General features: G+C 45.3%; 1 protein-coding gene across 6 annotated transcripts in view; it reads left to right on the top strand.

Annotated features, from left to right (window-relative positions):
- Positions 1-27,895, top strand: part of DLG4 (discs large MAGUK scaffold protein 4) — a 393,288-nt gene that overhangs the window by 174,130 nt on the left and 191,263 nt on the right. For all 6 annotated transcript variants that reach the window (XM_077261457.1, XM_077261458.1, XM_077261461.1 and 3 more), the window contains one exon: positions 12,517-12,681. In XM_077261457.1, coding sequence (XP_077117572.1) covers positions 12,517-12,681 — 165 coding nt within the window. The remainder of the gene's footprint in view (positions 1-12,516; positions 12,682-27,895) is intronic.

Consider the following 27,895-nt stretch of genomic DNA (forward strand, 5'->3'; position numbering starts at 1 on the left):
ACTGTATGGTACATGGATCACGGGGATGACTGTAGACTGTATGGTACATGGATCACAGGGATGACTGTAGACTGTATGGTACACTGATAACGGGGATGACTGTAGACTGTATGGTACATGGATCATGGGGATGACTGTAGACTGTATGGTACATGGATCACAGGGATGACTGTAGACTGTATGGTACACGGATCACAGTGACTGTAGACTGTATGGTACACGGATCACAGGGATGACTATAGACTGTATGGTACATGGATCACAGGGGTGAGGTACACTGATAACGGGCATGACTGTAGACTGTATGGTACACTGATAACGGGGATGACTATAGACTGTATGGTACATGGATCATGGGGATGACTGTAGACTGTATGGTACATGGATCACGGGGATGACTGTAGACTGTATGGTACGCGGATCACAATGACTGTAGATGGTGTGGTACACGGATCACAGTGACTGTAGACTGGTAGATGGATCACAGGGATGACTGTAGACTGTATGGTACACAGATCACAGTGACTGTAGACTGTATGGTACACAGATCACAGTGACTGTAGACTGTATGGTACATGGATCACGGGGATGACTGTAGACTGTATGGTACATGGATCACGGGGATGACTGTAGACTGTATGGTACATGGATCACGGGGATGACTAGACTGTATGGTACATGGATCACGGGGATGACTGTAGACTGTATGGTACACGGATCACAGGGATGACTGTAGACTGTATGGTACGCGGATCACAATGACTGTAGATGGTGTGGTACACGGATCACAGTGACTGTAGACTGGTAGATGGATCACAGGGATGACTGTAGACTGTATGGTACACAGATCACAGTGACTGTAGACTGTATGGTACACAGATCACAGTGACTGTAGACTGTATGGTACATGGATCACGGGGATGACTGTAGACTGTATGGTACATGGATCACGGGGATGACTGTAGACTGTATGGTACATGGATCACGGGGATGACTAGACTGTATGGTACATGGATCACGGGGATGACTGTAGACTGTATGGTACATGGATCACGGGGATGACTGTAGACTGTATGGTACATGGATCACGGGGATGACTGTAGACTGTATGGTACATGGATCACGGGGATGACTGTAGACTGTATGGTACATGGATCACGGGGATGACTGTAGACTGTATGGTACATGGATCACGGGGATGACTGTAGACTGTATGGTACACTGATAACGGGGATGACTATAGACTGTATGGTACATGGATCACAGGGATGACTGTAGACTGTATGGTACACGGATCACGGGGATGACTGTAGACTGTATGGTACACGGATCACGGGGATGACTGTAGACTGTATGGTACATGGATCACAGGGATGACTGTAGACTGTATGGTACATGGATCACGGGGATGACTGTAGACTGTATGGTACATGGATCACGGGGATGACTGTAGACTGTATGGTACATGGATCACAGGGATGACTGTAGACTGTATGGTACATGGATCACGGGGATGACTGTAGACTGTATGGTACATGGATCACGGGGATGACTGTAGACTGTATGGTACACGGATCACGGGGATGACTGTAGGCTGTATGGTACTGTTGAGGGAAGATCTAAAGTGATCCTTCACAATTAACTCAGTGATTTCCAAATTAATCTACAGGGCGTTGCCGGCAACTGAAAATGACCAGACAGAGAAGTATGTCTCTGTTTGGGGGGGATCAAGCAGATCTCTGAGCCCCCGTTTATTGTGTATCACTTTTTCATAATCCTAGAAATTATACTTCAACCAATCCGCATAAGAACACGCTCACAGTTCTTAGCCTATAAGAATGCAGGAACAGTCTGTACGTCAAAGTCTCGTAGAACAATACCCCCTCAGTCTCATGTCCTGCCAGATTGCAACAATCAAGGTCTCATAACAGCTGTGAACTTTAGCCTAGTAACAAAATTTATATTATAACAGCAAAATGGAGTCGAAAAGCACAAAATGGAGAATCTTTCTTAATTTGTTCCTTCACATTCCCCCCCTAGATAAATTTTGTTAACTAATATGCAGCATCAGAGGTACTATCCCGAGCTATAAGCTCGAGAGGTACGGTCTTCACATGACTGGTGCCATGTTACCAGCCATGGCTGTTGCGGCGTACCCGTCCCCCCTGTATACTAGAATTTACGAATAACAATTATTGAAAACAGTGGTGGGGATCTTTTGAAGATAGCCATGCGCTTGGCTTCAACATCTTCATCAGATAACTTTGTGAAATCGGTGTAGAGAAGAGCAGGGGTGGCAACACTTTTGGTTTCATCATTAGTTGTCTTAGTGCAGAATTTCCTAATACACATAGATACACCAAAAAAACAAGTTTTAGTGTTACATACATGACAAAAATAAAGGCAGCGATGTGTAACAAACTTATTATTCAAGGATGTTGGGGAATTTAGGCTGTCCCATGCGGTTACCAATATTATTATATGGAAATATGAAAAACCAAAACATTATGTCCCCTTATTTGCTACTAGTCTGTTTGACCAGCTTGCAGTGCGATGCGTGGATCCACGTCGGCCTTCCTTCCAGCTTTACTGACATAGGAGTAATGAGGAGAACTTGGTAGGGACCGTCATACAAGGGTTCTAGTCCGTGTTTTCTGACATGGCTTTTCACGACCACAAAACCACCAGACTTTAAATTGTGACAAGTGTCGGTTTCTGCTGGATCTGGAAGGGAAGAAAAAAACTAAAGCATGGCTGTTAGCAAGATTTTTACTAAGCTGAATAACATATTGAACAGCACGGTCAGTTTCTTCTGATAACTACTGAGGCAGGAAATTTGCAACTGGGGGCCTAGCACCAAACAATATCTCATATGGGGACAGGCCATGTTTTGCCTTAGGGGTAGTACAAATATGGTACAGTACAATGGGTAGGAGCTCTGGCCATGGAGCCGTAGTCTCCTGCATCATTTTGGTCAGTTGTCCCTTCAATGTGACGTTCAGCCTCTCAACTTTCCCACTGGATTGTGGATGGTACGGAGTATGGAGGGCTACAGTAGATCCAAGCATTGTCAGAACCTCCTGATACTCATGAGAAGAAAAGGCCGGACCTTGGTCACTTTCGAAAACTTCTGGAACACTATATCTGCATATAACTTCCATCACCAGTTTCTTTGCTGTGGTCTTTGCAGTCATGTTGGTAACGGGGAATGCTTCCGGCTAACTGGAGAACATGTCGACAACCACCAGACAATATTCATACCTTCGAGACTTAGGCAACGTGATATAGTCCACCTGGAGCCTTTGGAAAGGATAGTCGGGCTTAGCAAGGTGCTTCGGGGGTATACGTTGAAGTTGACCGGGATTGCAGGTCTGACAGATATTACATGCATGGTTGAGTGCTGTCAGGACTGTAGAAATACCTGGAGCCCAGTAGAATTTTTGTACCAGGGCAAGGGCCTGTTTTGTTTTTTTTCCTCTGTGTGGGCCCATGTGCCCACGTGGCAATAGCAGGATACATACTAAGGGGTGATCTTATGTTAATGTATAAATATATGAGGGGACAGTACAAAGACCTTTCTGGTGATCTTTTTAATCATAGACCTGAGACAGGGACAAGGGGGCATCCTCTACGTCTGGAGGAAAGAAGGTTTAAGCATAATAACAGACGCGGATTCTTTACTGTAAGAGCAGTGAGACTATGGAACTCTCTGCCGTATGATGTTGTAATGAGTGATTCATTAATTAAATTTAAGAGGGGACTGGATACCTTTCTGGAAAAGTATAATATTACAGGGTATATACACTAGATTCCTTGATAAGGCGTTGATCCAGGGAACTAGTCTGATTGCCGTATGTGGAGTCGGGAAGGAATTTTTTTCCCCATGGTGGAGTTACTCTTTGCCACATGGGGTTTTTTTGCCTTCCCCTGGATCAACATGTTAGGGCATGTTAGGTTAGGCTATGGGTTGAACTAGATGGACTTACAGTCTTCCTTCAACCTTAATAACTATGTAACTATGTAACTATGTAACATCCGCTTAGGGAGACACAGAAATTGGTCCTTTTTCCAGAGACCATTGTCCATACATGCTCCATCAGCCTTCCACTGCTTCACCTCTTCCTTTGAGGACATTCCTGCATCGTCATTAAGCGTTCTCGCGGGGTCCGACAGAAAACCTCAGTCTGGCGTGGATCATCAGGTTCCTGTAGAGTCAGTGTTTCTTGTAACTGTTTACGCTGAGAGCGTGTGGTCACCATAGTTGGTATGGTCAGTTAAACGGGTAGGAGCGCAGCAGCTTTTGCTTGCATATCTGCAAAGGTGTTACCAACAGTCTGTGGACTGTTCTTAGGACCGTGCGCCTTAACTTTGATAATGGCCACCTGGGTAGGTAATTTGATTGAGTCCATGAGGGTTTTAACAGCTTCAGCATTCTCCACTGGAGTCCCAGCGGTAGTAATGAAGCCTTGATTGGTCCACAGGGCTCCGAAATCATGAGCAATACCATATTCATACTGTGAGTCCATGTATATGTTAGCCAGCCTGTCTTTGGCCAGAACACATGCAGTAGACAGAGCCTGAAGTTCTACTTCTTGTGCTGACAGTGAGGGAGGGAGTGCAGCTCCGTGCACTACAGTGTCTTCCGTAGTAACAGCCTATCCGGTGTGGAATCTGCCAAAATCATCAGCATATCTTGAACCGTCTTTCAGGGCATTGTAGAGAGGTTGCATTATGCGGGATGCGTCCGGTATCCACTGACGCAATAAGTACATAGTCCAAGAAAACGCTGGAGTTCAGTCTCATCTTTCGGAAAAGGAATTGAGCTGACGGCTATTTTTCTTTCTTTTGTGAAGTGTCTGACACCCTGAAGGAGACAGTGACCCAAAAATATCACTTGACCAAGGCAGAACTGAAGTTTCGAGGCTGAAACCCGACAGTTCAGATCTGCCAGATACTTGAGGAGGCTAACAGTGGCAGCAATGGTTTCCTGCTCTGTCCGTTCACACAACAAAAAATCATCCACATACTGAAGCAGCGTGACATAGGGGTGATCTAACTGCCAGGGTAAAAGACACTCGCCCATATTTTTTGCAAACTGATTGGGACTATTTTGGGCCACTTGTGACATAACTGTCCATGTCAGTTGTCGTCCCTGATAAGTGAATGCAAATAGAAACTGGCAATCTGGGTGTAATGGAATGCTGAAGAAGGCATTGGCAAGGTCGATGACTGTGAACCAAGCAGCATCCTGAGGTATCTGACAAAAGAGTATGTGGATTAGGCACCTCCGGAGTTTCCAGAACAGTAGCTGCATTAACTGCCCGTAGATCTTGTACCAGCCAGTACACAGGGGGTTGGCTTGGTGGGGTCTTTTTCTTAACGGGAAACAAAGGCGTGTTACATGGGGAAACACAGGGTACCAAGGCACCATTATCGAGTAACGTTTGTATTTGACCATTGAGACCCTGCTCCTGATCATGTTTCAAAGGGTATTGATGGACTTTGGGAAAAGGGGCACCAGGTTTGAGAAACACTTTTTTACTGGTTCTACAGGCATTATTAGGGGTGGATCTGGGCCTATCAGGGCCATCATCTTGGAATTGTATTCTGGAGCGGAACTGTGATAATAAATCTGCCCCCAGTAAATTTACCGGACATGGGGGAGAGATTAGGAACTGAGCCGTGACTTCAGGGAAGGGTCCCACAGGGATGGGTTTTGTGAGAGTATATTTATTGGGTCTGCCATCTACTCTAATTAAAACAAGCTCTTGATCTGAGAATTGACATGGTAGGGCTTGGGAGGGACATTCCCAGACATAGGGTTAAAAGGGATATTGGAGTATGGGACTGGATTTGTGTAAGGTGGGGAGGGCAGGAGCTGAAGTCTGTTACGTGGACCACTGATAAGGAACCAGCTATGTCCTTGTAGCTGGGGTGGGGGCTAAGGTTGGAGCAGGAATCGCTGTGGCCTTTGATTTAATCTTTAATTTCCCTGCTGATGCAGAATGGGCTAAGTTCTGAAAACCTTTTTTTACTACTTTTAATGCATCATCCGGAGTGGAAGTCTCAGTATCGGGTCTGACTGGCATTATTGCCTCTTTCAATTCAGATTTAAGGCCGGACATTAAAGCTACTACAAAAAGGTGTGAATGGGCTTTATTTTACAATAAAAATCCCAGATCTTTAAATACTACCATAAGACGCCCATAGAACTTCTCGGCAGTCCAGGATATATTGGTGCCTTGGGGTTAAGGGGCATAGGGCTTACAGTCGGGAGTAGAGGCTTAATTTCCTGGGGAGGGACCATATTATCTAGCAGGGAGACCCCCTATCCCAAATTTTTAATTGTTTGCTTTCCCGACACATTAATCTCAGTTACTTTCTCAGTTCCTTCTTGCACCATAAAACATCCAGTTTTTTGTCATAGTAATAGACAACTTTCCTTTTTCAACGTTACAAAAACAATCAGAATTCACTTCCTCTGTTGATCCTCAATTTGCTATATATCAGCCACTCAACTTGAAGCAGGTGAATCTTTTACCAATCTTTCAATCACATTGATAACCAAACAATCACTTACAAGTTTCCTTCTAAAACTAGGCACCGTATTTCACTTTCAACTTCCAACTTCAACTTACAATATTTCTTTCTAATGCAAAACAATATTGTTGCTTTAAACAAAACACAGATCTCCCAGTGCGTACTACACCAAGGACAGAAAATACAGAGAGAACGCAGCTACGTGCCCCCTCCATACCAGAGACACAGCAGAGATAAGAAAATCACAGCATTCCTCAACACAGAAGAAAGAAATAGCGCAGCTGTTTGACCCCTCCCATCAGGTATTTTAGAGATTTCACACAGAAACAGAATACAGCAGTTCTCAGACTTAATAAATTTCTACAAAACCTTCATCACGCAATTCACATGCCAGAACACCAGAACGCGCCGCATGTGCTGATGTGATTGGCCAGGTCACAACATGTGACCGGCCTTGAATGATTAATAATGGGATATGAAGGTCCTTGCCCGGTTATAGAGTTATCCCCTTGATAAAGCTAAATACCAACAGGCGAAACGTGCGTTGGGGCGCTCTTGGGTGCAATCTGGTGCCATCTAGCCAATTGATTTTCTGCTGGTAAGCGCTGCTCTGGAAATATATTTGTATGTACAGGCCACTTGGTCATGATATGTATGCACCTTATTTAGAGCACACCGCATATACCTTAGATATCTTGTGTACCACTGGGGGGTAGGTGGTGCCTGTGATCGTGCACATCATCCCTTTCTTCTTATACCTTTTGTAACGTATTTATGTCAGTTGATAAGTTAATAATAAAGTATTTGCTTTTTAACCCTAAATACTCAATTGTTCTCCAATTTTTCTATGATTCCACCCAAGAATCACCCCACCATCGGGGACAAACCTCAGATCCTCTTTGCAGCAACAAACACTGGAAAACCACACCAAACGGTCAGTCTGGAAAGTATAACTGCCAACTTACTGTGGTTGTTGTGGGGGATGATCAGTCCCAATTTTCCAGTGCCTGTGACCGGTCCGAGGGTCCTTTGACTTGTTGTCCTCCGGGGGGCAGAGGCGTTCCTGTTTGGGGCCCCACGTTTCGGGCGCCAACTGTTGAGGGAGGATCTAAAGTGATCCTTCACGGTTAACTCAGTGATTTCCAAATTAATCTACAGGTCGTTGCCGGCAACTGAAAATGACCAGACAGAGACGTATGTCTCTGGGGGGGATCAAGCAGATCTCAGCCCCCATTTATTGTGTATCACTTCAACCAATCAGCATAAGAACACGCTCACAGTTCTTAACCTATAAGAATGCAGGAACAGTCTGTACGTCAAAGTCTCGTAGAGCAATACCCCCTCAGTCTCATGTCCTGCCAGATTGCAACAATCAAGGTCTCACAACAGCTGTGAACTTTAGCCTAGTAACAAAATTTATATTATAACAGCAAAATGGAGTCGCAAAACCACAAAATGGAGAATCTTTCTTAATTTGTTCCTTCACAGTACATGGATCACGGGGATGACTAGACTGTATGGTACATGGATCACGGGGATGACTAGACTGTATGGTACACGGATCACGGGGATGACTGTAGACTGTACGGTACATGGATCACGGGGATGACTGTAGACTGTATGGTACATGGATCACGGGGATGACTGTAGACTGTACGGTACACTGATTACAGTGACTGTAGACTGTATGGTACACGAATCACGGTGACTATGGTACATGGATCACAGTGGTGACTGTATGGTACATGGCTGAGTGTAGACTGTATGGTACACAAATCACGGATGATTATAGACAGTGTGGTACACGGATCACAGGCATGACTGTGAACTGTATGGTGCACGGATCACAGGGATGACTGTAGACTGTATGGTACACGGATCACAATAACTGTAGATGGTGTGGTACACGGATCACAATAACTGTAGATGGTGTGGTACACGGATCACAGTGTCTGTAGACTGTATGGTACATGGATCACGGGGATGACTGTAGACTATATGGTACACGGATTACGGGGATGACTGTAGACTGTATGGTACATAGATCACAGTGGTGACTGTATGGTACATGGATGACTGTAGACTGTATGGTACACAAATCACGGATGATTATAGACAGTGTGGTACACGGATCACAGGCATGACTGTAGACTGTATGGTACATAGATCACAGTGGTGACTGTATGGTACATGGCTGACTGTAGACTGTATGGTACACAAATCACGGATGATTATAGATAGTGTGGTACACGGATCATGGGGATGACTGTAAACTGTATGGTACATGGATCACGGGAATAATAATAATAATAATCTTTATATAGCGCCAACATATTCCGCAGCACTTTACAATTAAGCGGGGACATATACAGACAAATTCAATACAAGTTAAGACAATTTAAACAGTGACATTAGGAGTGAGGTCCCTGCTCGCAAGCTTACAATCTACAAGGAAATGGGGGGGACACAATAGGTGAAAAGTGCTCGTTATTTCAGGTCTGGCAATTATAATAAATAGGGATTTTCATACAAAGCTGCATGATCCGGTCATCAGCCCGTGTGTTTAAGTGCAATAGTCAAGTATCAAGTGCAGTTATCATGTGCATGGAGGGTGTGGAGACAGATGGATAGTAGGGTGTGGGTGCGGGAATGAATATAGACTGGTACACGGATCATGGTGACTGTAGACTGTATGGTACACGGATAATGGTGGTGACTGTAGACTGTATGGTACACGGATCACAGTGACGGTACACGGATCACAGTGACTGTAGACGTATGATATACGGATAACAGTGGTGACTGTAGACTGTATGGTACACGTATCACGATGGTGACTATATGATGTGCAGATCACGATCGTAACTGTATGGTGCGTGGATCACGATGGTGACTGTTTGATGCACGGATCATAATAATAATAATAATAATTTTATTTCTATAGCGCCGACATATTCACAGCTCTGCACATTTTAGAGGGGACTTGTACAGACAATAGACATTACAGCATAACCATAAACACATAGCTCAAAACAGATACCAAGAGGAGTGAGGGCCCTGCTGCTCCCAATCTTACAAACTATGAGGAAAAGGGGGAGACACGAGAGGTGGATGGTAACAATTGCTTTCGTTGTTTGGACCAGCCATAGTGTAAGGCTCGGGTGTTCATGTAAAGCTGCATGAACCAGTTATCAGCCTAAATATGTAACCGTACAGACACAGAGGGCTATTAACTGCATGAAGCGCCTGAGAACTTGATGCGAGGAACCTAGTTATGATAAAAAAATTTTGAATGGGCCACACAGGGATAGTTAGGTTAATGTGTTGAGGCGGTAGGCCAGTCTGAACAAATGCATTTTTAGGGCACGCTTAAAACTATGGAGATTGGGGAAAAATCGTATTAACCTGGGTAGTGCATTCCAAAGAATTGGCGCAGCACGTAAAAACTCTTGGAGACGGGAGTGGGAGGTTCTGATTATTGAGGATGCTAACCTGAGGTCATTAGTGGAGCGGAGGGCACGGGTAGGGTGGTAGACTGAGACCAGAGAGGAGATGTAGGGTGGTGCTGAGCCATGGAGTGCTTTGTGGATGAGGGTAGTAGTTTTGTACTGGATTCTGGAGTGGATGGGTAACCAGTGTAATGACTGGCACAAGGTAGAGGCATCGGTATAACGGTTGGTGAGGAATATGATCTTGGCTGCAGCATTCAGGACAGATTGGAGAGGGGAGAGTTTGGTAAGAGGGAGGCCGATTAGTAGAGAGTTACAATAGTCCAGACAAGAATGAATGAGAAACGGTAAGGCTGTGTGCACATGATGCAGAATTAGTGTGTATCCGCAGCGGATTTTTCCACGCAGAAACACTGCAGTTCCGCAAAGTGATTTACAGTACAATGTGAATCAATAGAAAAAAAAATGTTGTGCTAATGGTGCAGAAAAATCCGCATGAAAACCGCTGCGGATCAAAAGAAGTAGCATGCTACTTCTTTTGTGCGGAACTGCAGCGTTTCTGACCCCTTCCATTATAGAAATCTGCAGGGGTAAAAAAATGCAGAAAATCCGCATCAATTCCGCAACAAAAATGCATAAAATCTGCGGCAAATCTGCTCCTACGTTTTCTGCCATGAGATGCGGATTTTGTGCGAAAAATTCTGCACCCGAATCCGCAAAGTGTGCACATAGCCTAAGAGTTTTTGCAGAGTCGAAAATAAGAAAGGGTCGAGTTCTAGAAATGTTTTTGAGGTGCAGATAAAAAGAGCGAGCCAGTGATCGGATGTGGGGGATGAATGAAAGCTCGGAATCAAGTATGACCCCAAGGCAGCGGGCATGTTGTTGGGAAGTAATGGTGGAACCATACACGGAGATGGCAATGTCAGGCAAAGGTAGGTTAGTAGAGGGAGAAAACACGAGTTCAGTTTTTGACAGGTTCAGTTTCAGATAGAGCGAGGACATGATGTTAGAGACAGCGGTAAGACAATCACTGGTGTTTTCTAAAAAGGCAGGTGAGATATCAGGAGCAGAAGTGTATAATTGGGTGTCATTAGCACAGAGATGGTACTGGACCAAATCTACTGATTGTTTGTCCAATAGGGGCGGTATACAAAGAGAAGAGGAGGGGGCCTAGGACTGATCCTTGAGGAACCCCAACAGTAAGGTGAAGATGAGGAGGAGGAACCAGCAAAAGATATAGTGAAAGAGCGGTCAGAGAGATAGGAGGAGAACCAGGAGAGAACGGTGTCCTTGAGGCAGATGGAGCAGACCATAGTGAGGAGAAGCTGATGATCCACAATGTCGAATGCTGCGGAGAGATCCCAGATAATTCGCATGGAGTAGTGACCATTCCATTTAGCGGTTAGTAGATCATTAGAGACTTTAGTGAGGGCAGTTTCAGTAGAGTGTAAAGATCGGAAACCAGATTTAAGAGGGTCGAGAAGAGAGTTATTTGAGAGATAGCGGATAAGACGGGAGTGGACCAGGCGTTCGAGGAGTTTAGAGATGAAGGGAAGATTAGAGACCGGTCTATAGCTAGTGGAGCAGTTTTGGTTGAGGGATGTATGATGGCATGCTTAAATGAGGAGGGAAAGATACCAGAAGAGAGAGAGAGGTTGAATTTTTTTGTTAGGTGAGTGGTGACAGCAGGGGAAAGGGACTGGAAGAGATGTGACGGAATGGGGTCACTGGTGCAAGTGGTCAGGCGAGAAGATGCAAGGAGCCTGATCATGATGTTGACTGCATGGTGCGCGGATCATGATGGTGACTGTATGGTGCGCGGATCATGATGGTGACTATAGTACATGGATCACGCAGGTGATTGTAGATGGTGTGGTACATGGATCATGTGAATGACTGTAGACTGTAAGGTGCACGGATCATGATGGTGACGATATGGTGTGCGGATCATGATGGTGACTGGTGTGCGGATCATGATCGTGACTGTATAGTACATGGATCACGCAGGTGACAGTAGACCGTGTGGTACATGGATCATGGGGATGACTGTAGACTGTAAGGTGCACGGATCATGATAGTGACTGTATGGCGCTCTGATCATCATGGAGACTGTATGGTGCGTGGATCACTATGATAACTGTGTGGTGCATGGATTATGATGGTGACAACTGTGTGGTGTGTCGATCATGATGGTGACTGGTACACGGATCACGATGATGACTGTTTGATGTGCGGATTATGATGGTGACTGTATGGTGCGCGGATCATGATGGTGACTGTATGGTGCGCGGATCATGATGGTGACTGTATGGTGCTCGGATCATGATGGTGAATGTATGGTGCTCGGATCATGATGGTGAATGTATGGTGCTCGGATCATGATGGTGAATGTATGGTGCTCGGATCATGATGGTGAATGTATGGTGCTCGGATCATAGTGGTGAGTGTATTGTGTGCAGATCACGATAATTTGTGTTTGGAGCTTATACTTATTTACCTTTTTTTTTTTTTTTTTTTTTCTTTCCAGAAATACCGGTACCAGGACGATGATTCCCCCCCTTTGGAACACAGCCCAGCCCACTTGGCCAATCCTATGAAGGCTCCTGAGCTCGTACATGTGTCCGAGAAGAACTTGTCACAGATAGAAAATGTCCATGGCTACGTCTCCCACTCGCATATCTCCCCTATGAAGGTGAGTGCTGCATCACCCCAGGACCTAACAATCACAGACGCAGTTCAGTCTTTGCAGGGTCTGAAGAAAGCAGGTGATATACTGCTCCACCTACGATGGTGAAAGAGTACGTACGAAACTCTTGACTGTTGTGGTCGGAATCTAGCACCCCATCTGCCTACAAGGTGACCACTGGAGAACCAGACCATGTCCGACGGTTATAGGGTCGAGTCTGGTGTATGGGAAGGTAATATGGTCGTGTCTGGTGTATAGGACGGATATAAGGTTGTGTCTGGTGCACAGGACGGTTATAGGGTCGTGTCTGGTCTACAGGATGGTTATAGGGTCGTGTCTGGTGTATAGGACGGATATAGCGTCGTGTCTGGTGCATCCTCTCTGTATTTCCCCGTCATTGTCATCCTCTCTGTACATCCCCGTCATTCTCATCCTCTGTATATCACCTTCATTCTCATTCTCTCTGTACATCCCCGTCATTCTCATCCTCTCTGTATATCCCCATCATTCTCATCCTCTCTGTATATCCTCATCCTCTCTGTACATCCCCGTCATTCTCATCCTCTCTCTATATCCCGTCATTCTCATCCTCTCTGTATATTTGTCATTCTCATCCTCTCTGTATATCCCCGTCATTCTTATCCTCTCTGTATATCTCCGTCATTCTCATTCTCTCTGTACATCCCCGTCATTCTCATCCTCTCTGTATATCCCCATCATTCTCATCCTCTCTGTATATCCTCATCCTCTCTGTACATCCCCGTCATTCTCATCCTCTCTCTATATCCCGTCATTCTCATCCTCTCTGTATATTTGTCATTCTCATCCTCTCTGTATATCCCCGTCATTCTCATCCTCTCTGTATATCCCCGTCATTCTCATCCTCTCTGTATATCTCCATCATTCTCATCCTCTCTGTATATCTCCATCATTCTCATCCTCTCTGTATATCCCCGTCATTCTCATCCTCTCTGTATATCCCCATCATTCTCATCCTCTCTGTATATCCTCATCCTCTCTGTACATCCCCGTCATTCTCATCCTCCCTCTATATCCCGTCATTCTCATCCTCTCTGTATATTTGTCATTCTCATCCTCTCTGTAAATCCCCGTCATTCTTATCCTCTCTGTATATCTCCGTCATTCTCATTCTCTCTGTACATCCCCGTCATTCTCATCCTCTCTGTATATCCCCGTCATTCTCATCCTCTCTATATCCCGTCATTCTCATCCTCTTTGTATATTTGTCATTCTCATCCTCTCTGTATATCCCCGTCATTCTTATCCTCTCTGTATATCTCCGTCATTCTCATCCTCTCTGTACATCTCCGTCATTCTCAACCTCTTTGTATATCCCTGTCATTCTCATCCTCTCTGTATATCCCCGTTATTCTCATCCTCTCTGTATATCTCCGTCATTCTCATCCTCTCTGTACATCTCCGTCATTCTCAACCTCTCTGTATATCTCCGTCATTCTCATCCTCTCTGTATATCCCCCGTCATTCTCATCCTCTCTGTATATCCCCCATCATTCTCATCCTTTCTGTATATCTCCATCTTTCTCATTCTCTCTGTACATCTCCGTCATTCTCATCCTTTCTGTATATCCCTGTCATTCTCATCCTCTGTATATCCCCTTCATTCTCATCCTTTGTATATCTTCGTCATTCTCATCCTGTCTGTATATTTGTCAATCTCATCCTCTCTGTATATCCCCCATTATACTCATCCTCACTGTATATCTCCATCATTCTCATCCTCTTTGTACATCCCCGTCATTCTCATTCTCTCTGTATATCCCCGTCATTCTCATCCTGTCTGTATATTTGTCAATCTCATCCTCTCTGTATATCCCCCGTTATACTCATCCTCACTGTATATCTCCATCATTCTCATCCTCTCTGTATATCCCCGTCATTCTCATTCTCTCTGTATATCCCCGTCATTCTCATCCTCTGTGTATATCTTTGATGATAATATATAATATGATTTTTAGTTTTCCCTGTTAGCACACATACTGTGGACTCTGACCCCCCTTCTCTCTGTGTTTCTGCTGGCTGTGTGTGTGTGTGTAGAATAGGTTTTATTGCTTCTAGCTGCAAATTCCAAGCTCTGGGCAACGTACTCATCTAGTACCAGCTGTAACTGGTCTAAGTCTCTCAAAAGATATGAGGTCCTTTGTTCTATTATAATAAGATATTGGGCCACCGATTTGGGCTAGAAAAAATGAGTATATATTGCTAACGTCTATCGGTAGATCTGTCAAACCCTGTAAGCGCGAGCAGCTAAACACAACGAGTGCAAAGTGCGGATTTCTCGGGAACCGTGTGGAACAACTAGGTCGAATTTGGTATAATTAGAAAGCCAATTTTAAAATAAGATGAAAGATGGGTGTGCTGTGATTCTGACATGTCCTCAAGCTAAGATATGAGAATTACAAGTATGGTTGGTACAAACTGTACATCTGAGGAGAGGCGAGAGCAATGGTAACTCAAACCCCTTTCGTGATGTCACAAGCCTGCAGGTATAAGTGACTGCCAGTGAGCCCAACCCTCAGTCTTGTCTGATGAACTGGGACATTTGGCTCCGCCTACCAGCCTGGTTAGCCTGAAATGACTTAAGAAAAATGTGAGTTTTATCTTTCTTTAATCCCTGTTCATTTTATAATTGCTGTACATACTTTAAATTGTCTCATATTGTAACATCTTTATATGCCTTTTATAAACACTGCCTAATCTTTGATGGAGTAAAATATATAAAATACTAGCTTTGTTCTCCTGCTCTAAAACGTACCCTAAGTCTTCTGAAGTTGATTACGCTACTAATTTGGGTTGGTTCGAACCCCTCCCTGTGAGGAATCTGAGCTGGTGACAGCGAAGTGTATTCTGGGCTAGGCAGGTGAGCTGGCAGCGACGGAACGGGGTTGCAGCGTGCCTGCTAGCCAGTCCACAGTGAAGTGGCCCATTTGGCGACTAATTATCCCAGGTGTAGTTCCCTGACTGACCTGAGGGTAAGGGAGGCGCCGGAGAGCTGCAAGTTCCAAAGCGAGAACTGGAAAGCGGGATATACATCCCTGCAGTTCATGATATTGTAGCAGTAGTGAGATATCTAAAATAAGCCTCTGCGGTAAATTGATAGGTCGATAGCCTTTGTTTGTATTTTCATCACATTGTAGCAGTGGAGGGATAACTAAGATAAGCCCCCTGCACGTTTGATAGCCGGGTGCTGGCCAGAGGTCATTCCGATCCGTGACATAGTGGTGTCCGCACGGTGTGAATCGTGACAATATCCCGTCATTCTCATCCTCTCTGTATATCCCCGTCATTCTCATCCTCTCTATGTATTCAAGTCACTCTCATTCTCTTTGTATATCCCCGTCATTCTCATCCTTTCTGTATATCTGTCATTCTCATCCAATCTGTATATCCCCGTCATTCTTATCCTCTCTGTACATCCCCATCATTCTCATCCTCTCTGTGTATCCCCGTTATTCTCATCCTCTGTATATCCCCGACATTCTCATCCTCTCTGTATATCCCCGTCATTCTCATCCTCTCTGTATATCCCCATCATTGTCATCCTCTCTGTGTATCCCTGTCATCCTCATCCTCTCTGTATATCCCCGTCATTCTCATCCTCTCTGTATATCCCCGTTATTCTCATCCTCTGTATATCCCCGACATTCTCATCCTCTCTGTATATCTCCGTCATTCTCATCTCTGTGTATCCCCGTTATTCTCATCCTCTGTATATCCCCGACATTCTCATCCTCTCTGTATATCCCCGTTATTCTTATCCTCTCTGTACATCCCCATCATTCTCATCCTCTCTGTGTATCCCTGTCATCCTCATCCTCTCTGTATATCCCCGTTATTCTCATCCTCTGTATATCCCCGACATTCTCATCCTCTCTGTATATCTCCGTCATTCTCATCCTCTGTATATCCCCGTTATTCTCATCCTCTGTATATCCCTGACATTCTCATCCTCTCTGTATATCTTCTCCATTCTCATCCTCTCTGTATATCCCCGTCATTCTCACCTCTCTGTATATCCCCGACATTCTCATCCTCTCTGTATATCTCCGTCATTCTCATCCTCTGTATATCCCCGTTATTCTCATCCTCTGTATATCCCTGACATTCTCATCCTCTCTGTATATCTTCTCCATTCTCATCCTCTCTGTATATCCCCGTCATTCTCATCCTCTCTGTATATTTCCATCATTCTCATAGTCTCTGTATATCCCCGTCTTTCTCATCCTCTGTATATTTCCGTCATTCTCATAGACTCTGTATATCCCCGTCATTCTCATCCTCTCTGTATATCCCCGTCATTCTCATCCTCTATATCCCCATATCCCCATCAATCTCATCCTCTCTGTATATTTCTGTCATTCTCAGTCTCTGTATATCCCCGTCATTCTCATCCTCTTTGTATATTTCCGTCATTCTCATAGTCTCTGTATATCCTCATCATTCTCATCCTCTCTGTACATCCCCATCATTGTCATCCTCTCTGTATATCCCCGTTATTCTCATCCTCTCTGTATATCCCTGTCATTCTCATCCTCTTTGTATGTCCCCATCATTCTCATCCTTTCTGTATATCCCTGTCATTCTCATCCTCTCTGTATATCCCCCGTTATTCTCATCCTCTCTGTATATCCCCGTCATTCTCATCCTCTCTGAATATCCCCGTCATTCTCATCCTCTCTGAATATCCCCGTCATTCTCATCCTCTCTGTACATCCCCGTCATTCTCATCGTCTCTGCATATCCCCAATTATTCTCATCCTCTCTGAATATCCCCGTCATTCTCATCCTCTGTACATCCCCGCCATTCTCATCCTCTATATCCCGTCATTCTCATCCTCTGTACATCCCCGTCATTCTCATCCTCTCTGTATATCCCCCGTTATTCTCATCCTCTCTGAATATCCCCGCCATTCTCATCCTCTATATCCCGTTATTCTCATCCTCTCAGTATATCCCCATCTTTCTCATCCTCTCTATATTTCAGTCATTCACATTTTCTCTGTATATCCCAATCACTCTTTCTTTCTGTATATCTCTGTCATTCTCATCCTCTCTGTGTATCCCTGTCATCCTCATCCTCTCTGTATATCCCCGTTATTCTCATCCTCTGTATATCCCCATCATTCTCATCCTCTCTGTATATCCCCGTCATTCTCATCCTCTCTGTATATTTCTGTCATTCTCATAGTCTCTGTATATCCCCATCATTCTCATCCTCTCTGTATATTTCCGTCATTCTCATAGTCTCTGTATATCCCCGTCATTCTCATCCTCTCTGTATGTCCCCGTCATTCTCATCCTCTCTGTATATCCCCGTCATTCTCATCCTCTGTATATCCTCGTTATTCTCATCCTCTCTGTATATCCCCGTCATTCTCATCCTCTCTGTATATCCCCGTCATTCTCATCCTCTGTATATCCTCGTTATTCTCATCCTCTCTGTATATCCCCGTCATTCTCATCCTCTCTGTATATCCCTGTCACTCTCATCCTCTCTGTATATCCCCGTCTTTCTCATCCTCTCTGTATATTTCAGTCATTCTCTTCCTCTCTGTATATTCCCATCATTCTCATCCTCTTTGTATATCCGTCATTCTCATCCTCTCTGTATATCTGTCGCGGGGAGACTAGGTGGGCGAGAGCTAATAACCCGGGCCCCTGCAATTTCCCTAAGACTAGGGAAATGCTGACTGACCCTCTACCTGAAGTTTACACTGATGGTGTGCATGTCCAGGCCTCGAACCTCACCCTGCCTCCTGTTACAACCCTAGGCTGAAAACCTCTGCCCTCCACCCAGTGAATGCAATACACCAATACCCACAGTTAGCACAGACAAGGATAAAGGAAAGTATACACCACGCCGCAGTCACTCAGGAATACACTATAAATGTGCAGGGCAAAATAAACACAAATATAGGAAGGAGTAAATAAGACAAAGGAAAATACACCACCAGCAACGATTCTCCAGCAGCCAGCTCTCCACTCCAGACCGAGATAACAACGCAAGACAGAAGCTATAATCGGCGACACCCAATGATCAGGAAAGCTATTTAAAGGCAATGGGCATGGCCCAGCTTCCAGTCCGAGGATCAGGTAAATTAACCCCGGAACAGCTAGACAAAATCTAGCCGACGCCAATGAGCAAATAGTGGTCAAAAGCGGAACTACCGCTGTCTGTCGGACGACCTGGTCTGAATGGCGTCCGACATGACAGTACCCCGCCTTCTACGAGGGACCCCAGGGCCCTCACGGCTTATAGGACCCGGCTTGTCCGGATGGCGACGATGAAAAAACCTGACCAGCCGATCCGCATGAACATCCGAGGCTGGTACCCAGGACCGCTCCTCAGGCCCATAACCACGCCAGTATACCAAGTACTGTAAAGTGCGACGCACTACACGAGAGTCAACCACCTTAGAGACTTCAAATTTCAGGTTACTATCCACCAAAACTGGAGGTGGCATAGGCACCGCGTCCACAGAACCCACCACCTTCTTCAGAAGAGACCTGTGGAACACATTGTGTATCTTATACACCGTAGGGAGCTCCAGTCGGTATGCTACTGGGTTAATGACGGCGGTGACCCTAAATGGACCAATAAACCTTGGACCCAATTTAAGGGATGGTATCTTGAGTCTTATGTTTTTTGTGGATAACCACACCCAGTCATCCACACTCAGGTCCGGACCTGGCACACGCCTACTGTCAGCGACACGTTTGTACCTGGCACCCACACTCAACAGGCGCTGTTTAACTCTCCTCCAAACTGACGACAGTTGTGCTCCTAACTGGTCCACCTCCGGAACGCCGGAAGAGCCCCTCTGACTCAAAGTACAAAATTGAGGATGTAGCCCGTAAACATAAAAAAAGGAGACTCCCCAGATGACTCCTGGCGGTGATTATTGATGGCAAACTCAGCCAAAGGAAGAAAGGTAGACCACTCCTCCTGGTTATCAGAGACAAAACAGCATAGGTACTGTTCCAAATTTTGGTTCATACGCTCAGTCTGACCATTTGACTGAGGATGAAACGCCGAAGAATGGGACAACTTGATCCCCAGCCGTGAGCAAAATGCTTTCCAAAATTTTGCCACAAACTGAGACCCCCTATCAGACACGATGTCAGACGGAACCCCATGAAGTCTGACCACCTCCTGCAGAAATACCTGAGCCAGAGTCTTCGCGTTAGGCAACGAAGGCAAAGACACAAAGTGCGACATTTTTGAAAACCGATCAACAATCACCAAGATGACCGTGTTCCCAGCTGAGGAGGGCAAATCAGTGATGAAATCCATGGAGATTTCCGTCCATGGCTTACTAGGTACCTCAAGAGGAAGTAGTGTGCCAACAGGATGGGAGCGAGGCGTCTTAGCCCTAGCGCACGTGGTACAAGCTGACACGTATGAGACCACGTCCTGTCGGATCTTGGGCCACCAAAACCGACGTGACACCAGCTCCAAGGTACCTCTAACCCCTGGGTGGCCAGCCAGGACAGCATCATGATGCTCCGCCAAAACCTTTAAGAGGAGATGAAGCTGTACAAAAGATTTGTTGATGGGAAGCTCAGATGGTACCTCCTCCTGAGCCTCGGCAATCTCAGCCTCAACCTCGGTAGTGAGAGCTCAACCTCGGTAGTGAGAGCCGAAACAACAACACCCTTTTGGAGGATAGGTACTGGATCCTCCCGAGGTTCTCCCCCCGGAAAACACCTGGACAGAGCATCCGCCTTAGTGTTTTTAGACCCCGGTCTGTAAGTGACAACAAAATTGAACCGCGTGAAAAACAATGCCCAGCGAGCCTGCCTGCGGGACAGATGCTTGGCTGACTCCAAATACAGCAGATTCTTATGATCGGTAATAACTGTAACCTGATGTACCGACCCCTCCAAGAAGTGTCGCCATTCCTCAAAGGCCAACTTAATTGCCAACAACTCCCTGTTGCCGATATCGTAGTTACGTTCGGCGGACGACAGTTTCTTGGAGAAATAGGCGCACGGACGCAAACCACTCAAAGATGAGCCTTGAGATAGTACCGCCCCCACACCAACCTCCGACGCATCGACTTCCACCACAAAAGGTTGTGATACGTCTGGCTGCACAAGAATGGGGGCTGAAACAAAACTGTTCTTAAGAAATTCAAATGCGCGCACAGCAGCCTCAGGCCAAGCGGAGAAATTGGTACCCTTTTTAGTCATGTCAGTTAGCGGTTTAGCAATGATGGAAAAATCCTTGATAAATTTCCTATAGTAGTTAGAAAACCCAAGGAACCGCTGAAGTGCTTTCAGGTTATCAGGAAGTTCCCAATGCAGCACCGCTTGCACCTTAGTGGCGTCCATTTTAAAACCAGAAGCAGACACAATATAACCCAAGAACGGCAACTCTTGAACAAAAAATACACATTTCTCAAGTTTAGCATACAGCTTATTCTCTCTGAGAAGCTGTAACACCTGCCTGACATGATCTAAATGAGCATCACGGTCGCAAGAATATATGAGAATGTCATCTAGGTACACGATAACGAATTTCCCCAAAACATGCGAGAACACATCATTGATGAAATGTTGGAACACTGCAGGTGCGTTTGTCAACCCAAATGGCATCACCAAATTTTCAAAATGATCCTCAGGGGTATTAAAAGCCGTCTTCCACTCATCACCTTGACGGACTCTTATGAGGTTGTACGTCCCCCTGAGGTCAAGCTTGGTAAACCACTTAGCACCTGCCACCTGGTTGAACAAGTCTGGTATCAGTGGCATAGGGTATGGATCACGAACCGTAATCTGGTTCAACTCCCGGAAATCCAAACACGGGCGTAATCCGCCATCTTTCTTCTTAACGAAGAAGAACCCTGCTGCCACCGGCGAGGATGACGGCCTGATGTGCCCTTTGCTCAAGCTTTCAGCAATGTAATCTTTTAACGCTTGTCTCTCCGGACCGGAGATGTTAAACATCCTTGCTTTAGGCAATTTGGCCCCTGGTTTAAACCTGATAGAAAAGTCATAGGGAAGATGTGGCGGCAACTCTGAACAACCCTTTTCAGAGAACACATCCACAAAATCCAGAAGTGGCTCCGGAACGCTTGAAGTCACCGCAGCCACACATGTGGCCAGGCAATTCTCCTGGCAGAACTCGCTTCACTGAGTTATGTCCTGAGTTTTCCAGTCAATTACCGGGTTGTGCATAGACAACCAAGGAAAACCCAAAACCACCTGAGCAGGAAGATTCCTGAGCACCTTACAAGTAACCCGCTCGGAATGTAGAACCCCAATGTGGAGTTTCATCTCAGCCACAAATTCAGTAATCTCCCCCTGAGAGAGGGGAGCTGCATTGAGACCACGCGGATAGGATGAGACAGTTTCTCAATCCTAAAACCTGCTGTGCGCGCAAACTCCAGATCAATGAGATTTGTGGCTGAACCACTATCCACAAAAACAGTAATTGGCAGCTCACTGCCAGCGATAAAAACCTTATCAGTGAGCATGCATTGAGAAACCACCATGGAGGATATACATAAGCTCAGATTGGTCTCCTCCACACCCTCTGAGCTTAGAAGTTTTCCGCCGTTGCGTTTTTCTTAGTCAGCAGAGGACAGATGTTAATAAAATGACCAATTACACCACAGTAAAAACAGGCTCCCTGCTTCCTGATCTCTGGGACTCGACGCTTTACATGTGACACCCCTGCGATTTGCATAGACTCCGTGGGCTCACCTGCAGCAACCTCACGTGAACCTAAACCTTCACCCACAGGCGGTGTCTCATGCTCCCCCTGACGCAGACGGCAATCAATGCGGACAACCAGACTCATAGCGGAATCTAGAGAAGCAGGAGTCTCGTACATCAGAAGGGCTTTTTTAACCCTTCCAGAAACCCCATGAATAAACTGACTCCGCAATGCTGGATCATTCCATTGGGTATCGATCGCCCAGCGGCGGAATTCAGAACAGTAATCCTCTGCTACTCGCTCCCCCTGGCGAATAGAGCGTATCTTAGATTCTGCCAGAGCCATTCTGTCAGGTTCATCGTAGATTTTCCCAAGAGAAGAAAAAAAACTCTCCACAGAGTCAAATGCAGCAGAATCAGATGGCAAAGAAAACGCCCATGCTTGGGGATCCCCGCTTAACAATGACAACACCAGGCCCACACACTGAGCCTCATTACCCGAGGAGATCGGGCGCATACGGAAATATAGTTTGCAAGCTTCACGAAAAGAAACAAATTTACTGCGTTCCCCAGCAAATTTTTCAGGCAAAGGAAATTTAGGCTCAGCAACTCTTTCTGTCGCTCTAGCTTGCACATTAGATACTGCTAGTCCTTCTTGCTGTACTGCCCCCCTCAACTCCGTGACCTGTAGGGACAGCGCCTCCAACTGGCGGGTTATGGAAGTCATGGGATCCATGACAAAAGACAAAAAAAAAAAAAAGAAACCCCTTTTTTTTTTTTTTTTTTTGTTGGGCCGATTATAATGTCGCGGGGAGACTAGGTGGGCGAGAGCTAATAACCTGGGCCCCTGCAATTTCCCTAAGACTAGGGAAATGCTGACTGACCCTCTACCTGAAGTTTACACTGATGGTGTGCATGTCCAGGCCTCGAACCTCACCCTGCCTCCTGTTACAACCCTAGGCTGAAAACCTCTGCCCTCCACCCAGTGAATGCAATACACCAATACCCACAGTTAGCACAGACAAGGATAAAGGAAAATATACACCATGCCGCAGTCACTCAGGAATACACTATAAGTGTGCAGGGCAAAATAAACACAAATATAGGAAGGAGTAAATAAGACAAAGGAAAATACACCACCAGCAACGATTCTCCAACAACCAGCTCTCCACTCCAGACCGAGATGACAACGCAAGACAGAAGCTATAATCGGCGACGCCCAATGATCAGGAAACCTATTTAAAGGCAATGGGCATGGCCCGGCTTCCAATCCGAGGATCAGGTAAATTAACCCCGGAACAGCTAGACAAAATCTAGCCGACGCCAATGAGCAAATAGTGGTCAAAAGCGGAACTACCACTGTCTGTCGGACGACCTGGTCTGAACGGCGTCCGACATGACAATATCCCCGTCATTCTCATCCTTTCTGTATATCCCCATCATTCTCATCATCTCTGTATATCCCCGTCATTCTCATCCTCTCTGTATATTTCAGTCATTCTCATCCTCTCTGTACATCCCTGTCTTTCTCATCCTGTCTGTATATCCCTGTCATTCTCATCCTCTCTGTATATTTCAGTCATTCTCATCCTCTCTGTACATCCCTGTCATTCTCATCCTCTCTGTATATCCCTTTCATTCTCATGTCTAAACGTGGGCTTCTAGTTCAAACAGGGACAAAATACGGATTTCTCTGGAACTGTCTCTACTAGCCCGAATTTAGTATCTATAGAGAGCAAATCTTAATACAAGATGAATGCTGGGTGTGTTATGATTCTGACATGTTCGGTAGCGGAGATACAGGCATTAGACAAACTTGTGTTAAATTTACTAAGACTGAAGAGATAGGAGGGACTGTGGAAGCCAGCCCTGTTGGTGATGTCACGGGCTGCAGTTTATAATTTTCTGCCAGGCTTCCAGCAGTTAGTTTTTACCTGAGGAGCCCTGACTGCCAGTCCTGATGCATTGGGACATATAGGAACTCCACCCACTAGCCTGGTTGCCTGAAATGAACTGAGAACATGTGAGTTTTACCTTTTCTCATTTAATCCCTTTATTTTATAATTACCTTGTACATTTTCAATTGTCTCATATTGTAACATCTATATATGCCTTTTGTAAACACTGCCTTTTTCAGAGTAAAATATATAAATTACTAGTTTCCGTTCTCCTGTTCTAAAACATACCTTAAGCCTTCTGAAGGCAATTACGCTACTGTTTTGGGTTAGCTTCGGACCCGTTTAATCGAAGCTGGTGGCGGCATACCTTTGTGCTGGGCCTTTGGGAGTCGTTGTAGCGACTGCGGCGTTGATAGTTATTGTTCCTGCCTGAGTGGGAGTAGTATATCGCCTTGTTGCAGCGTGCCCAATAGCCAGTACATAGCAGGCAGCCTTTCTGGCAACTAATGTCCCTAGGTGCAATACCTAGTCTGACCTGAGGGTAAGGGGGGCGCCAGAGAGCTGCATTTTCAAGTGGAACTGTAAGCGGGATATACATAAATCCCTGCAGTTCGTGTTATATTGAAGAGCAGTGGGATACCTAAAATAAGCCCCTGCTGTAAACTAAGAGGTCAATAGCCTTGTGTGTGTTTTTTCATCACATTGTAGCAGTGGAGGAATAACTAAGATAAGCCGCCTGCACATGTGATAGCCGTCTGTTGGCCTAAAGTCACCCCGATCCGTGACGTAGGGGTGACGGTCACGGTGTGAATCGTGACATATTGGTGGCAGCGGTGTGGATTCGGGACACCCTGTCATTCTCATCCTCTCTGTATATTTCATTCATTCTCCTCCTCTCTGTATATCCCCGTCATTCTCATCCTCTCTGTATATTTCAGTCATTCTCATCCTCTCTGTATATCCCCATCACTTTCATTCTTTCTGTATATCTCTGTCATTCTCATCCTCTATATCCCCATCATTCTCATCTTCTCTGTATATCCCTGTTATTCTCATCCTCTCTGTATATCCCCGTCGTTCTCATCCTCTCTGTATATCCCCGTCACTCTCATCCTCTTTGTATATCCCCGTCATTCTCATTCTCTCTGTTTATTTCAGTCATTCTCATCCTCTCTGTATATCCCCATCATTCTCATCCTCTCTGTATATTTCAGTCATTCTCATTCTCTCTGTATATCCCCGTCATTCTCATCCTCTCTGTATATCCCGTCATTCTCATCCTCTCTGTACATCTCCGTCATTCTCATCCTCTCTGTATATCCCCGTTATTCTCATTCTCTCTGTATATCCCCCATCATTCTCATCCTCTCTGTATATCCCCGTCATTCTCATCCTCTCTGTATATCCCTGTTATTCTCATCTTCTCTGTATATCCCCGTCATTCTCATCCTCTCTGTATATCCCCGTCATTCTCATCCTCTCTGTATATCCCCGTCACTCTTTCTCACTGTATATCTGTCATTCTCATCCTCTCTGTTTATTTCAGTCATTCTCATCCTCTCTGTATATCCCCGTCATTCTCATCTTCTCTGTATATCCCCGTCACTCTCATCCTCTCTGTATATCCCCGTCATTCTCATCCTCTCTGTATATCCCCATCATTCTCATCCTCTCTGTATATCCCCGTCATTCTCATCCTCTCTGTATATTTCAGTCATTCTCATCCTCGCTGTATATCCCCGTCATTCTCATCTTCTCTGTATATCCCCGTCACTCTCATCCTCTCTGTATATCCCCGTCATTCTCATCCTCTCTGTATATCCCCCATCATTCTCATCCTCTCTGTATATCCCCGTTATTCTCATCCTCTCTGTATATCCCCGTCATTCTCATCCTCTCTGTATATGCCCGTCATTCTCATCCTCTCTGTATATCCCTGTTATTCTCATCTTCTCTGTATATCCCTGTTATTCTCATCTTCTCTGTATATCCCCGTCATTCTCATCCTCTGTATATCCCCGTCATTCTCATCCTCTCTGTATATCCCCGTCATTCTCATCCTCTCTGTATATCCCCGTCATTCTCATCCTTCCTGTATATCCCTGTCATTCTCATCCTGTCTGTATATCACCGTCACTCTTTCTCACTGTATATCTGTCATTCTCATCCTCTCTGTACATCCCCGTTATTCTCATCTCTGTATATCCCCGTCATTCTCATCCTCTCTGTATATCCCTGTCATTCTCATAGTCTCTGTATATCCCCGTCATTCTCATTCTCTGTTTATTTCAGTCATTCTCATCCTCTCTGTATATTCCCGTCATTCTCATCCTCTCTATATCCCCATCATTCTCATCTTCTCTGTATATCCCTGTCATTCTCATCCTCTCTATATCCCCATCATTCTCATCTTCTCTGTATATCCCTGTTATTCTCATCCTCTCTGTATATCCCTGTCACTCTCATCCGCTCTGTATATCCCCGTCATTCTCATCCTCTCTGTATATCCCCGTCATTCTCATCTTCTCTGTATATCCCCGTCACTCTCATCCTCTCTGTATATCCCCGTCATTCTCATCCTCTCTGTATATCCCCCATCATTCTCATCCTCTCTGTATATCCCCGTCACTCTCATCCTCTCTGTATATCCCCGTCATTCTCATCCTCTCTGTATATCTCCGTCATTCTCATCCTCTCTGTATATCTCCATCATTCTCATCCTCTCTGTATATCCCCGTCATTCTCGTCCTCTGTATATCCCCGTCATTCTCATCCTCTCTGTATATCCCCATCATTCTCATCCTCTCTGTATATCCCGTCATTCTCATCCTCTGTACATCCCCGTCACTCTTTCTCTCTGTATATCCCCGTCATTCTCATCCTCTCTGTATATCTCCATCATTCTCATCCTCTCTGTATATCCCCGTCATTCTCATCCTCTCTGTATATCCCCGTTATTCTCATCTCTGTATATCCCCGTCATTCTCATCCTCTGTATATCCCCGTCATTCTCATCCTCTCTGTATATCCCCGTCATTCTCATCCTCTGTATATCCCCGTCATTCTCATCCTCTCTGTATATCCCCGTTATTCTCATCTCTGTATATCCCCGTCATTCTCATCCTCTCTGTATATCTCCACTCTCATCCGCTCTGTATATCCCCGTCATTCTCATCCTCTTTGTATATCCCCGTCATTCTCATCCTCTCTGTATATCCCTGTCATTCTCATCCTCTCTGTATATCCCCGTCATTCTCATCCTTGCTGTATATCCCCGTCATTCTCATCCTGTCTGTATATCCCCATCATTCTCATCCTCTCTGTATATCCCCGTCACTCTTTCTCACTGTATATCCCCGTCATTCTCATCCTCTCTGTATATCCCCCATCATTCTCATCCTCTCTGTATATCCCCGTCCTTCTCATCCTCTCTGTATATCTCCGTCATTCTCATCCTCTCTGTATATCCCCGTCATTCTCATCCTCTCTGTATATCTCCATCATTCTCATCCTCTCTGTATATCCCCGTCATTCTCATCCTCTCTGTATATCCCCGTCATTCTCATCCTCTCTGTATATCCCCATCATTCTCATCCTCTCTATATATCTGTCATTCTCATCCT

This window comes from Ranitomeya variabilis, chromosome 5, assembly GCF_051348905.1.
Source record: "Ranitomeya variabilis isolate aRanVar5 chromosome 5, aRanVar5.hap1, whole genome shotgun sequence".
Classification (NCBI taxonomy): Eukaryota; Metazoa; Chordata; class Amphibia; order Anura; family Dendrobatidae; genus Ranitomeya; species Ranitomeya variabilis.